This window comes from Protopterus annectens, chromosome 4.part0 (assembly GCF_019279795.1).
Source record: "Protopterus annectens isolate FY-2018-M chromosome 4.part0, PAN1.0, whole genome shotgun sequence".
NCBI classification, from domain to species: Eukaryota; Metazoa; Chordata; order Ceratodontiformes; family Protopteridae; genus Protopterus; species Protopterus annectens.
This window is the reverse complement of record NC_056733.1, coordinates 623336673-623352581: the sequence shown is the minus strand read 5'-3', so window position 1 is coordinate 623352581 and position 15909 is coordinate 623336673. Positions and strand designations below refer to the sequence as shown.

The 15909-nt window shown below is 39.9% G+C and overlaps 1 protein-coding gene across 2 annotated transcripts in view; it reads right to left on the bottom strand.

Annotated features, from left to right (window-relative positions):
- Positions 1–2068: 2068 nt before the first annotated feature.
- The window catches only part of PRKAB1 (protein kinase AMP-activated non-catalytic subunit beta 1), a 526130-nt gene continuing 512289 nt past the window's right edge, over positions 2069–15909 (bottom strand). For both annotated transcript variants that reach the window (XM_044068580.1, XM_044068581.1), the window contains exon 8: positions 2069–4020. In XM_044068580.1, the coding sequence (XP_043924515.1) occupies positions 3943–4020 (78 nt within the window). In that variant the 3' untranslated portion in view covers positions 2069–3942. The remainder of the gene's footprint in view (positions 4021–15909) is intronic.

Sequence of the window (15909 nt, the reverse complement as noted above, 5' to 3'; positions counted from 1 at the left end):
AGCAGTGTGGCCAGGGTATCCTACTCCTACTGCAGGAAGGGCCAGTTAAGAGTCCACTCTTACTCCTGCACTTCTTTGCTCTATACTTCCAAACAGTAGATGACTTGTTGCATCCAATGCTGGCAGGATACCCACACACCAGGCATTTCTTCTCACTGGGGATAATGCCAAAGGACTGAAGGGAGGCAATTCAATTAGTGATGGCATAGAAGTAGTCACTTCTGCCAGGAAGCTATTGTTGTATTTGGATATGCTGTATGTTTTCTCCTGTAAATTCCTTATGAGAAATGAACAAGTGGATAAAGAAGGAATAGTGCACTATATTTTTATATCTGAACCATTTTCTAATGCAACATTGCTGCATAATAAGCCACTGCTGTGAGCAGGAGAAGGTAGTAAAATGCACGACAAACGAAAGTTTATCTGTGTGAGCATTTATTGCGGATATTTCATTGCAACAACTTTTTTGCATTTTTTAAATTTAGAGTAAACTAAATTTATTTTACTAAACTGATTTTCTCTTTTTTTGGTTTCAACAGAGAATTACAAGAGAGTGGATTCACCATGTGAGGAATCGGTGTCAGTTTGCCACAGTAAAGTTTATTAGCATATTGTGGTTCAGCTTGATTTTTTTTTCTTTTTTTAGTTTTGTTTGCAGCAGTAAAGTTTATTAGCATAATGGAGCTATGCACCAGCAAGAAATTTGCATCTGTGTGACTAACCACTATCGATCAAGTGTGATGTGACCTGAGAATGCCTACACCTACAGAAATTGTGGGTGACAAAAGTGGTTCTACATTACCTTATCGAACGATGAAAATAACGAACGCTCTTTCATCGATCTGAAAACGTCGAACCCCTAAAGAGCGAAGACATGGACCATCGATTTTTTTTTCCCAGGGAAAAAAAACTGGTGAGCCGTCTTCGGGACTGTGCCATTTCCTCCACTGTGGTGCGATCTTGGAGTTGGTATATTTAAGTAGGGGGGATGTGGGGCACAGCTCTCCACATTGGGGGGTGGGGGGGCAAAGCCCCCCTTTTCATTTTGTGTTTAAACTTTTTTTTTTTTTTTTTGCGAAGCAGCGATTTTTTCCCCCTAGGAAAAAAAATCGCTGTTCCGTGTCTTTGCTCTTTAGGGGTTTCGACCTTTTCGGATTGATGAAAGAGCATTCACTCTTTTCATCATTCAATAAGGTAATATAGACCAACATGAGCCAGGAGCACCCACACCTGCAAAGTCCTGCCACAGGGGGGACTTTAAGTCAATTACTTCCAATGTAGGCACAGCAAAGTGCTGCCATTTTAAACCTCAAAAGCCAGGCTGCCGTAAGTCACCTGTTAGTGTCAATAGGGGCAAAGAAAGCCAATCAAGCTGCAACCCCTCCCCCACATTAATACACAGTGATCTTACTGAACAATGAAGGCACTGGTACAGCATTTATGTTGGTGCCCCCCCCCCCCCCAAACCAAACAGCTCACTTTCCTTGTGGGAAGGTAGGTGGACTTTCTGCAGCCCTGGCACCCTCAGTGGAGGTAAAAAAAACAAGATTCTCATGGCTGAGACTGTCAGTGAGGCAAGTAGACACTTCAGAATTCAGAGTCATAAGCCAGTATAGTATGACATGTACTTAGCTTCACTGCACACATGGTCCTCACAGAAACAGACTGTTCTCCTCATCTATATTAAAATTCCCAGTTAAAAAAAAATTCTTTGGTGTGACATTCCCTTCTCATGCTCGAGTCAGTTAAGGAAAGGGACACAGTCAGCAGTGGAGATGGATCAATAAAAAAAAAAATACATTCAAAGGCAGATGCAGTATACCCCCCCCCCCCCCAAGCAAAGAAACCACAGAAGTCACAGAATGTATTAAGCCTAAAACTCTAAATACTGTCAGTTGCTATACAGAATCTTCTTTTCCTAAAAGAGGCAAAATGACTATACTAGAAATTCCACTCACCTGTCATCTTCAGAGTTTAATTATAGTGTTCTCATTTTAAATCCCTCTTTTGCACAGTTATATTGCAAAATATGTCAGTGTTTTCAAAAGTAATAAAATGAGTACAAAACTGCATTAGTTACATTTTTAATAAAGTAATCTGTAACAGATTACATTCCTGTGCAAGCAGCTAATTACTACTACTTTTACACAAGTAACTTTCCAAAGGCTATTATATCAGAGTGAAAAAATAAAAATATTGCCAGTGAAAATCAAAAATGCATGCTACACTGTTTTTGGTGTGCAGGTTACAATACAGTTTGTTACTTTACAATAAACTCTATGCTAGAATCTGCAGTCTGTATAGAAAAACACAGACCAAACTAAAAGTAGTTTGAGCTGTGCCTGGACAATGCATACACAGAGGAATGTGGTGCGTACAATGTGTAAGCATGGGATGTACATGTAAACATGAACTGTGACTGGACATTATATACAAACACAAGAATGGGTGTGTACATAGTGTGAGCTGTGTGTGAAGATTATGTACACAAAGTGATGTGTCTGCATGCAGTGTGAAGAATACCTACAGACTGTATGTACATAGAAATGGGGAGTGTGAGGTTTGAGGTGTGTATGGAGGTTAAATATACCCAGGCATGGGATGCACAGTGTAAACTACACCTGGAAAATTATATACACACATGAAAAGGTGTGTACACAATGTGACCTCCTGCTAGAGATTATGTTCACATAGGAATGGGTGTGCACACAGAATGTATTGTGCCTGAAGACTGCACACTTAGAGGAATGTACGTGTACATTCTGTGAGGTGTGAGCTATACCTGCAGACTGAATATACCTAAGGCATGCAGGTGTACATGTAGTGTGGGCTATGCTTGGAAATAATATATACACAGGTATGTGGTGTATTCACAGTGTTAATTCTGCCTGGAAATTGCATGCATGCAGGAAGAGGTGTGCCTACATGCACACAGAAATGGATATGCACATTCTGAGGTGCGAGCTATGCCTGCAGGCTGAATATACTTAATGCATGGGGGTGTACAGACAGTACAACCTGTGCCTGCAGACTGCATGCATGCAGGAAGAGGTGCACCTACATGCACACAGAAATGAGTATGCATTCTGAGGTGTGCGCTACGCCTGCAGGCTGAATATACTTAATGCATGGGGGTGTACAGTCAGAACAACCTGTGCCTGCAGACTGCATGCATGCAGGAAGAGGTCTGCATATAATGCACACTATACCTGGAGATTACATGCATACAAGAATGGGTGTACTACTTTTGGAAACCACTTTCCTAAGTGCACAATACCGTCTGTGCTTCTGAATTATACTATCTAATACAACAGAGCTGGAATGTGTTTATATGTAGTCTAGGGTCTGCTGCAGATACCAATATCAGTATATACATTACTAACAGATGGTAGCACCTGCTATCTTATCTGGAAGCTAACATTTTTTGTAACCCATTTACTACTGGCCATGGTCAAACAGTCTGTGGGTCTGTGTTCCTTTCTGTAGTATGCCCTATCTAGTAGTAGCATGCAATCCTAAAAGACACTCCTTTATTTGGCACAATACAGTTATGTAACTTATATTAACACCCATGCCAGAAGGGTGTCAAATACCCAGCTTTTAATGCCGCTACTAAACCATTTCCAATCCATTACTGCTCTGATGTGCAAAACAAAAAATAACTTACAGCAACTCAAATGTGAAGGCCCATAAAAAATGAAACCTAAAAGGAATTTCAAAACGAGATTTGCAGAACTTCATTACTAAAACAACCAAATTATTAAAAGTCTTCTGATGTGCAATAAAGTGCCAAAAATGTTGTTAGAACAAAGAGGGTCTCCAGAAATAGCTGCCGATTTATGTTATTACAAAGTGGGCACAACAGGTTTCAAGAAGTCAGCAGCATTTCGTGCATGAATGTGCCATGTTATTATCTGATTTAAGATTCCAACAGCTTTATGATTAGATAGGCTTGTACAGCAGGGTGGTGACGTACTTCTTCTTGTATCGATGAGTAGCACTCAGCACCATAACACCATCCTGTAAATCAATAATAAAGATACATTTTCATCAATTGCGACTAGAAGCAGCACTGTACCAATACATTAATTTTAGGATTCATAAAACAGCACAAGACAAGAGCAGTACATTGACCAAGCAAACAAATTACATGGAGTAGGAGGAGTATAAAGAAATAGCTATCCTTAACTGAGGAGAAATTCCTGTATTAATACAACAAAAAGGAGTTCTACTCACCTTCCTTGTAGGGATTCATGCAGCATTTATAACAAACAGGCTCCACTTTCCATTTATCACTCAAAGGACTATCCCCGGTAACAGTACCTACAAGCCCTCTTACAACACTCAGCCTCTGATGCTAAATATTTGCTGGTGTATCTCAAGTGTACATAAAAAAACAGGTTTGCTTTATGCCACCTTCTGTTCTTACCACTTCAGAAGAGATACACACTCCACACACTCTTTGAGAAGGAATCCATTCAGCTAATGACCAGGAGTTAGAAAACGATGCTATGCAACATCATGAGCACCACATACATTTACTTATAACTATAATGTATACCTCCATAGGAACATACAAACACCACTGAGGTGTTACAACCTTAGAAGTGCTTTGTACAGTTAAGGGATGGTGATGCAGAAACATCTTTCCCAGAGGCCAATGACGTTCCTCACAAAAAGAATGCAGGGAGTAAACAAGTTCTATGCTGATCATTTCAAAGCTCTGTCCTTGTACTTGGTCTCCCACAGACTGCTGTGTGGCTACCTAAACATAGACTGCAAGGCATCCTCTGATCCCACACTGATGGATCTGTTGCACATCTGTAAAACAAATAGCATCAGAAATACCCATTCTAAGGACCTAAACCTCATCTGTGATAAACAGGACATCGTGGAAGCACAGGTATGTGTCTCAAAGATTACCACTTCTCTTCAACAGGATTCCCATCCATTGTGAAGTAAAGCTCATCCCTAACCCTTTCCAAATGTAACTTTGACAATGGATGGGAAATCGCAAATTTACCACTGGTTTGGGACCCATGTCCCTAATACATAGGGTTATTCTGTGAATACTTGATGTGCACACGCCTATAATGTGACTGCAAAATTCCTTGGGAAATTGACCCATCAGCAATATTTTGGTAAACTTACGGTAAGCTTGGCTAGCCTTAAAATCACTTTGGCCAATACCCTAGTAGCTACCTATGATCCTACATAGTGCGTCAAGGGCTACACCCTCACCACAAGTAAAGTGTTCTCTCTGCTGTGTTTGGCATGTTCGATATGATGTAGTGTGAGCTGTGCTACATGCTACAGTACAGGAAACATTTAAAATTTCAAGCAATTTGTTCAGTCATTTCATCAGACCTTTGGATCAATGACTATCAAACTTTGTTAAGACTGTTATATTACTAATTGCCAAAAAGGCAACTATAAAACGGAAATCAAAATACAAACCATCTATATTACAAGTAGTGAATATAGTAACACAGATAAAACAACTGGAACTGGGATTTTTAGAAAAAGGTAAGAGCAAACTACATAGGAAAAATGGGAACTGTGGGAACACTACATCCAGGGGAGGAATGAGGTTTAAAAGAAAGCAGGACTTAAATGAGCTATATAATGTCTGAAAATGATTGGGTAGATTATAAGTGATGTATAATGTTTGCAACTTGATGTGTGTCAGTATGGTTTGTGATGTAAAATGCTTGCAACTAGGATTGTGTTGGTGTGGTTTACTTTCATTTATATAAATGTATGATTGCTTATACCATAAGTGATGGTTTAATAAAGATGTTTCTTGTTTAAAAAGGGAGGCAGGAATTGAATAATTTACGTAATGTTGCTTAGGTTATATAATATATAGCAGTATATGTGAAGCATAATGTTTGTTAATGTTAACTTGTTAACATAGTTTGATTACTTTTATGTAAATGTAAATGTGTCTGTACCACAAGTGGTAATTCAATAAAACTGTTTAAAAAAAGACTGTTATATTAGTATTCTAACAAGAGAAACTTAAGCTTTACTGCCTTTTCTAGAGTATTACTTAAATGTAGCTGGAAACTGTTCCAAAATAATTTGATTATTTTTCTAGGACAATCATGATACTAGCAAATGTGAACATTGCCACATGTTTATTTTAGTAAACCCGTCAAAATCAACAGGTTTAAAACACTGTAGTTCCATTTCTTAAATAAATAAAAACTGAAAAGAAAGGAGGCATGAGAGATATGTAGAATGAACTGTGGAGACAGATTGCAAGTTATCAGTTATTTGTGGAGGGGTAGGTTCCTGACCCAGAGGCTCCCCATACTCTGGAACAGACTGCCCATACATATCAAGCAGAGTGTCTCCTTGGCCCTCTTCAAAAGGAACCTTGACGATTGGATGGGAGATAGGAAATTCACCCCGGGGATCATGTCAGTCACCCTGCTAGACAGGGGTCCAGGGAAGTAAATATTGTGGGATGAAATATCCAGGGAATTGCTATGGCTAGACTTGTATAGGCCCTAGGGCCAATAGCCTAGTACCAACCTATGAACCAATGTGAATCTGCCTGCATGCACATTCAAGACTTGCACATAACTGAACTTACCACCACCCTCCCCCATGTGCTTCCTTAAACTACCAACTCAAATGAAGCAAAAACAGTAAAGCAGCACTCTATTTATTCACAAGTCACAGGATAAAGCTTTCGGGTAACACCCTTCATCATTATGTTAGTACCATATTAAACACAGGTTAAATAATCATTTCACTAAAACACGACACAACCAACCAATAAAAAATTAATTTCAATTTATTAACTAACCTTATAATACTTAAAAAGACACATTGTTAAATAAAACATTAAATATTTCACCAACATTTTATGTTTGTACAAGACTATCACTTACATTGCTTTTGTTTAGCTACCAAAATAAGCTTTATACTAACCGGATTATTAAGACCCGGGTATCTATCTGCCTCTAACATTATTCAGCTATATCTAGCCTATTATTAATGTCCCCACCTCTCATATATATATGTAATACCTGCAACACTTTAAATGTATGTGTTGGCCCTTTATCCTTAAGATGCTTAGCTAATGCATTAGTCATGACTATTCTTCTCACCTCTGATTTGTGCTCAGTTATATGATCTTTCAAACACCTAGAGCACTTACCTACATAGAAACCTGCACATACCATGCAGGTAGCCAAATATATTATCAATTCAGTGTTACAGGTTGCATGACACTCCATCTTGTATGTTTCCTTACTTACAGGGTGATTATACTCTAAATCACTGCATATATCTTTAGAGCAACTACAACTGTAGCATGGTATAATCCCATTTTTATTCATGGCTACCACTTCCTTATTATTCAGTCTAAAATCTTTATAACATAGTTCCCTCTTTAAATCCAAACAATTCTTATGTGCAAATCTTGGCTTCTCCCCTACAATAGGTATGAGTTCTGGCACTGATACTAAAATTCTCCAATTATTGTATATTACCTTCTCTTTATCAGTGCCTGGGTGGCCTGTGTGCAGAATGTTTATATAGTCCTTTTGCAGTGACTTGGGGACTACTACTTTTGGGCCTTTCATAATGATGCCAGCTTCCATTATGAGCTTATCCCAGAATGAAAATTTCAAGTGGCAAACTCGTCTGATGAGTTAGCCAGCCTTGGTTGATAATATTACTCAGTTTTTGAAAACTGGATCTTGAGCAGTGTGATTTCTTAACTCATCAAGCCACGATGATAAAATGCGCTCGACTTCCATGACTTCAAAATCAGCAGTCTCACTTTCGTGTTGTTCTGTCATCTTTCTGGGGGTGTGTGAAAAGGCATCAGCAAGATAGTATAGTTGTGTAAAATCTTACCATAATCTTAGATGTCCTTCTCTTCTATATGCTGCTGTATCCATAACATGAGGGAGTCTGCCTCTGGTTGATTCTCGGACGTCTGGCCATTATACAAATGTTAGCTGCTACTGCAAAGGTACATATGTCGGCCCTCATCACTTAGCGTATGTCGGTCATAAACGGATGTTGGGTACAAAACGGATGTCAGCATGCACCTATTTCAGAACTGGATGCCGCCAGAACCAGTGACTATGGAATGGGTACTCAGGAGTCAGGCAAATGTCAGGGGGGAAGGCAGGCTGGGAAAAGTACAGTTGTGTACACTTACAATAAATGTAGATGTTCGAGTGTATTCACTGTTGCAGTCATTACATTTGGGTAATCTGCTGGCAGGTTCCCCTCAGTCGGCCTGAATTCCAAAGTCTTGGGTCCTGCGTTGGTTGCTGTCTTCTCTTCCATGACGTCAGGTCGTCAGGGGTATAAAACATGCAGCCAATGCCATTTTCTTTAGTTTTTCTTGCCCCCGATGTCAGGTCCCCCCAAAAAGGTAACAATATTATATATATATATATATATATATATATATATATGTATGTATACATGCATCAATATAAACTTTACCTTCATCTACAAGCAAATACACCACATAGGTGTAGAAGATAGAGAAGGAAAGATAAACTTTAGAATGACAGGGGGATGGCGGGAGGGTAACCTGGACTGCAACAGTGAATACACTCGAACATCTACATTTATGGTAAGCGTACACAACTGTACTATGTTCTTCGTGTTTCAGTGTTGGCGTCATTACATATGGGTAGAATCCCAAAGCTATGGTTGGGAGGCTGGAGCTAAACAGCATTAGGTGCGGCTATAAGGCCCTGCAGCACTGCAGTGGCAAAGCCTGCCCTGGACTTAGAGTAAAGAGGCAAATGGTAATGCTTTGTAAAGGTGTGAACAGAACTCCAAGTAGCAGCCTCTTGAATGTCTTTGGTTGGTATCCCTCTGAGAAAGGCTGCTGAAGTAGCTGCAGCTCTGGTGGAATGAGACCTAATGCCCTTGGGCACAGGTTTACCGTGGTGTAAGTAGCAGAAACGGATGCAGTGACTTATCCACTTTGAAACTGTCTGCTTTGAAATAGCCTTTCCTTCTGATCCTGCAGCATGTGACACTAAGAAAAACTGAGCAATTACTAGAGCTTTAGTCCTGCTCAAGTAGAATCTTAGCTGTCTGTTTACGTCCAAGGAATGCAGAATTCTCTCCCCTTTGTTCTGCGGATTTGGATAAAAAGTTGGCAGATGAATTGTTTGGTTAAGAGCCACACTGGAAACCACCTTAGGCATAAAAGTAGGATTTGTCCTCAGAGACATCCTGTCTGGGTAAAATATGATAAAAGGCACTACAGCAATGAGGGCCTGTAGCTCTGAAACTCTTCTTGCTGAAGTAATTGCTAGTAGCAGAACTGTCTTCCATGATAAGAACTTTATATCAGCGGTAGCAGCTGGTTTAAATGGAGGCAGGGTGAGCTTTTCCAACACATAATTGAGGTCCCATGCAGGTAATGGTGATCTTCTAGGAGGCCTTAAATTTTTGGCTCCTCAAAGATACTGCTTTATTAAAGGATAAGAAAAGATTGGTGGCTCTGTATTGTAATGAGCCGAAATGGCAGAGGCATGGATTTTGATTGATGAGAAAGATAGGCCTTTGTCAAGCATCTCAGTCATGTATTGTAATATCTGAGAAATATGTGGTTCTGCTGTATCAGTTCCTTGTGCTTGATACCAAGCACAGAATCTCTTCCATTTGTCAGCAGAAGATTTTCTAGTACTAGGCCTTCTGGCTTCCAAAATGACATCCATCACAGCTTTACTGAGAGGTGTCGTTTGTATGATTACATGATTAGCCATGCTCCAGGTTCAGAGTCTGTAGTTGATTGTGCAGGATGTGATTGTTTTGCTGGGACAGTAGTTGTGGTCTTTGGGGCAAGGTCCAAGCTGGGTATTAAGACAAGTTCCTTAGGATTGGGTACCAGTATTGGCGGGGCCAGTCCGGGGCAATTAATATCATCTTTGGCTTTATTGTCTGACTTTTAGGAGGACCTTGGGTAGAAGAGGCAGAGGAGGAAAGGCGTAAACTGATAGATTTTTCCAATTGAAGGATAGGGCATCCACTTTCCATGCTTGTCTGTGATAAGTCCTTGGGCAGAATCTTTTCAATTGATAATTTTGAGGAGAGGCAAATAGATCTATGTCTGGGCTCCCTCATTTCTCTGTTATTATGCTGAAGACTTGTAGATTTAGTTTCCACTCGTGAGGATCCAAAAGGTTTCTGCTTAAATCGTCTGCCAGAGTGTTTTGTTTTCCTAGCAGGAATTGAGCTTGAAGATGTATTTGGTAGGTCAAAGCTGTGTCCCACAGTGCCATGGCTAATATGCAAAGGGGGTATGAGTGTGTGCCCCCTTGCTTGTTTATATACCACATGACTGTGGTGTTGTCCATCTTTATCAGTAGTTGTCCTGGATGAAGTAAGTCCTTGAAGGCTGTTAGGGCATGTTGAACAGCTAGCATCTCTTTCTGGTTGATATGTAGATGCATTTGTTTTGGTGCCCATATGCCCTGAATGCATCTTCCTGTCATGTGGGCCCCCCAGGCATAATCTGATGTGTCTGTTGTTAAGGTCTGGCTGGCAGGGGGTAGAGTGAAGGGCCATCCCATGTTCTGGTGACAGGCCTTTGCCCACCACAGAAACTCCTGTTGCAGGCAGGGAATGAGAGGAATCATTGTTTCCAGACTGTGTGAATGTTGACTCCATAAACTTTTTAGGTACCATTGAAGTTTCCTCATATGCAGTCTTGCATATTGTATTATGTGCTATATGTATGTATTATAGGCAATGTGATTGAGCATTTAGCTCCTAACTGCTATGACCCTGTCTTGAATAACTACTTAAGGTAATCTGTATTACTGCATTATATCTGGTGCTACTAGAAATGTACATTACCTTGTAATACTTGTTACTGTGATTTGCAGATATTTTATTTTCTTTCTTTTGTACCTGTATACTTCTTACATATCTCTCCTTCCTCTTCCATGCTAACCTCTTATGTTATTTCTGTTTCCCAATCTCATGTTAACCCTCTTCTATGCTAACCTCCTATGTTCTTCCTGTTACCTAATTTTCCTAACCCTCCTGTTCTGTTTTTGTATTCCAGCATTTTAAGCCTTGTGCTCCTCATCGGGTTGTCCCCTCCCTATTGGTCTATCTCACTTGGATTCCCAGAAGATACAAAGCAGGCCATTTTGTGCTGGCACCCAGGAAGCACCCCTAGCTCCTCCTGAATGACGGTCTAGTGATACTTACTCTCAACATTACGGACTGTATGTCTATTTGCTGAATTATAGTATTCTATGTGTTTTCCTCTTGTGGGCAGCACTCACGTGGCTCCAGTTAGGACTGTTTTGTCCCTTGCCTACCTGCAGTTTATTAGCTCCCCTTTCATCTTTCCTAGTTACTCCCTCCTGCCCCTGTTTGGCCTAGAGTCTCCCTCCTCTGCTAGCTTTACCACTGTAGCAACGTCCTGCTCGCCTTGTCCTTTTCTGTTCCCTCGCTGTATCTACACTACTTCCCTGGCTGTTGCATTCCTTTCACTCTTCTTCCCACCTTTTGATTCTCTAGATGACTGTATCTTGACTTTTCTGCTTACTTACATACTCTCACTTACTCCTTTCAGGGACCCACTGCTAATCCCTATATATTCTTACATATACCTTATACCTGTTATATTTTTGTAAAACTACCTTCTCCTCTCCATCTTCCTGTACCTTTCTCCCCAAGCCCTTCTGATTACACTACATAGCTTAGGAAACAGTAACGTTTCAGCTTACTAAACTGATTGACTCGCTCTCCCCTCTAGCTATTTCTGCCCCGCTTCGCTCCCCTCCCTACCCCCTTATCCCACCCACCCCACGGGCCCTCAGCCTTATACCTCACATACCACACCCCCCCTTTGACTACACCTATCAAAAACTCCTACTCTAGTTTGTACCTCCCTCCCGAACACACCCTCCTCCATTACCTCCCCTATCTCCATACTTACTTTAACCCTTCCTTCTAGCTTCTCTTACTAATTCTATAATCTGTACCTAACTCCTTAGTTAACTCCTTTCTCCACAGATAAACATGTCCTGCAAAGCTTTCAACACTTCTTCTAAAAACTCTGTAACAAAAACTGCACAGACAAAACAAATACTCCTATTGATTATTTATCTTGCTCTAACACTACCCTACTTCCTGACCTGTTATGAATCATGCCTCAATTACCACTTTCACCACACTCCCAAACATACAGCCTCAGATTTCAATAGCCTAAACTTTACACACTTAAATATAACTTCTACCCCCAGCTTCCTCCTAGCTAAATATCACAGGCTATCTCATATTAAAGTTCAAAATCTCATGCATAAAAAACTAAAATACTTCCTGAACTTGTCTAACAAAGCTTACCTTGAATTTACCCACACTACCTTGGCAGATGGGGATATTCACCCTAACCCAGGGCCCTTCCCTACCTCATCAGACATTATACCAACCACACTAAACTCTTCCTCACTGATACCAACCTCCAACACTAATACCCTACTCATAGGGAATTTTAACATACGAAGTGTCAATAACAAAATCACCTATCTCCACTCCCTTTTTGAACACCACTCCTTTGATATTCTCTGTTTAACTGAAACCTGGCTAAAACCCTTCACTACAGACAATGAAATCACCCCCCAGGTTACAACATCTTAAGACTCGACCGCAAAACTAAAAAAGGTGGAGGAGTAACTCTTTTATTCAAAAATGAACTCAATGTAACATTAGTACCCTGTGACAACCTGGACATTAGCAAGTCTGAACTTCTTATCTCAAAGCTTCAACTTAACCCGAAAAAATCTATCTATATTATCTGTATTTATCTACCACCAGGCAACAATGTTACTACCTTAGAAAATATCCTCAGTTGGTCCACCTCCACCCACCCACAAGAAACCGTAATACTAGGAGACCTGAACCTAGACTGGACCTCTTTTAACACTAATAACCCAACCTCTCATATCAACCTCCATGGCTTTACACAGACAATAAGCACCCCTACTAGGATAAACAAACCTAATAACAAAGAAAGTATTATTGATTGGATTCTCGTGAATAAACCTCTACTAAAATATAAGTCTGGAACATTACCTGATGACTTTAGTGATCACAATTTAACTTATATTATAAGACAGAAAAATGCCCCTTACAATACTCCAATCTTTAGAACCATACACAATCTCAAACATTTCAACTGTATTCAATTTAAAACTGAACTACATGCCTGTAACTGGAACCCAGTAAAGACACTGCCTCTTGAAGAAGCTGTCCAATACTTTAACACCACATTCCTAACAATTCTAGATAATCATGCTCCAAAACGCTCCATCCGAATTAAATCTAAACCTGCCCCTTGGCTATCTAATGACACAAGACAAAAAATGTTACTTAGAAATAAAGCATGGAAAAAATGGCGAACTAGCAAATCTCCTATAGACCAACAGACTTTTAGGCACCTAAGAAACACTACCATCTTCACTGATAAAAGGAGTTATTTTAGTAACCTCCAGCAAGCTAATCACAACAACCCTCAAAAATTCTGGTCAACCCTAAATAGACTTCTTCACCCTGGACAGACTTCCACTCCATCCCCATCTGGGTCTGAAAAGAATTCTGCCCTTGATATAGCCAATACTTTCAACATCTCTCTTTACTGACACTATTAATGCCTTGGCCTCTCATCTCTCTAGTGACAACACTAACATCCCTGACCTTGTATCCCTCAAACTACCAACCTTTAGGCTTCTACCCATCTCTACCTCCTTTATACAGAAATGTATACATAAACTCAAACCATGCTCCCCTTCAGCAGACCAACTTCCATCTGAATTCCTTCAAAAAGCAGCCTCCAAAATAGCCTATCCCATATCCATTCTTATTAATAGAACTATAAGTGAAGAAACCATACCTGACATCTGGAAAATCTCACACATCATACCCTTACACAAAGGAGGTAACTCCTATGATTACTCCAGCTACAGACCCATAGCTCTCTTGTCCCCACTTGCTAAGATCATGGAAAAATGTGTTCACCAGCAGTTAATGAACCACCTAATAAAAAACAACATTCTTACTACTTGTCAACATGGCTTTAGGCCTTTTCATAGCACAACCACCGCTCTCCTCTCCTTTACTGACCTGATTAACAAGAATCGTAATAATAACATCCTGTCTTCAGCTCTCTTTATCGACCTATCCAAAGCCTTTGACATGGTTAATCACTCTCTCCTTATACAAATTATCAAATCTCTTTCCCTAGAGTCTAAAGCTGCCCACTGGTTCAGTTCCTATCTCTCTAATAGGAAACAAGCCATTCTCTGGGATAAGAAACTATCATCTCTTCTACCTATCTCGCTTGGGGTCCCCCAAGGCTCTATCCTCGGACCTCTTCTTTTCTCCCTCTTTATAAATGACCTACAAGCAGCTATTCCCCAGGCTACATGCATACAATACGCTGATGACTCCACACTAATTTGCTCTGCTAAATCCATTGCTAAACTCCAAACTAATACTCAAGATATATTCTCCAAAGTCAAAACTTGGTTCTTAAAACGTTGCCTACTCCTTAATGCAAAGAAAACCAAACTCCTATTCTTTAAGCCTACTAATAGATCCCCTGCACTAGATTTCACTATCTTATCTAATAATGGAACCATTATATCACCTGACCCCACTACCAAACTGCTAGGTGTCACAATTGACAACAACCTTACCTTTGACTGTCACATTAATAATACCATTAAAAATGTAAACAGGAAACTCGGCTCTCTCTATCGAATTAGGACTTTCTTAACCTCCCCAGCCAAAGCTACTCTTGCCCACTCTAACCTCATCTCTACTCTTCTCTATGCCTCACCAATCTACACTAACCTCAAAAAAAACAATCTTCACAAACTGTCAACCACCTACAATAACATAGCTAGATTTGTTACTGGTAAGCCTTTTAGAACACATCACTGTTTAAATCTGCAGCAACTTAACTGGCTTGAACTGTCTAACATGCTACTTCTTTCCCAACTTACAGTTGTCCATAGAGCTCTCTACCAAAGTCAAAATACACCTGCACTTTCTAACCTCTTAACCACATATTCTAATCTAAACTCCCTCCGCTCATCAAACAAACTGCTAGTTTCCTTAACAAAATCTAATAACCTAGCTGGTGACTCCCTCTTCTCAAATGCCATGGGTAAACACTGGAATCAACTTCCTACTGAACTTACTTCCATGGCATCTACTATTTTGTTTAAACAAAAACTTAGAATCTACCTGAAAAGCCACTGGATGTGTCCCTGTTCAAATCCTGATTAAATGTTAATTCCTCACCTACCACTCTCTTCTCTCCCTTTTCTTACGCCCCTCCCCCCCCTTTAACTGGCCATTCGCTACCTTGCCTCCTTCTCCTCACAAATCCTATTCCTTGTGTCTCTGACTCTATTCCCAGGAAGCTTATATCTTTTTCAACTCTACACTGCCCTTCTACTGCTTTTTTTGCTAACTCCTGACCCTTTACTCTCTCTTCTCATGTTACAATATGTAATAATGCTAAAGATGATAGTATTCAGATAATCTAGGTAGTTTAATCCTTTGTAATCTAGTTTTAGGTTTCAATTGTTTAGTTCTTTTCCCTGGTCTCTCTTATTATTTCTCGGGTTTTAGAAGTTGTAATGATGTTTAATATAATGTATTTTAGTTTTATCTTGAAATTTTTCAGTCGCCTTCTTTTTGTAATCAAGATGCATTGGTTGAAGTGTTACAAGTCTGTAACTTGTTATTTGTACTCATTATAAATCTCTTATGTCCATATGTGGAGCTTTTCTCCCCGAGCCTCTGCTGAAAATGGAAATATATCCAGTCAGACTAGCCCGGTTAACAAATGTAAAATAAAATAAATAAATAAATAAATTAGTAGGATGC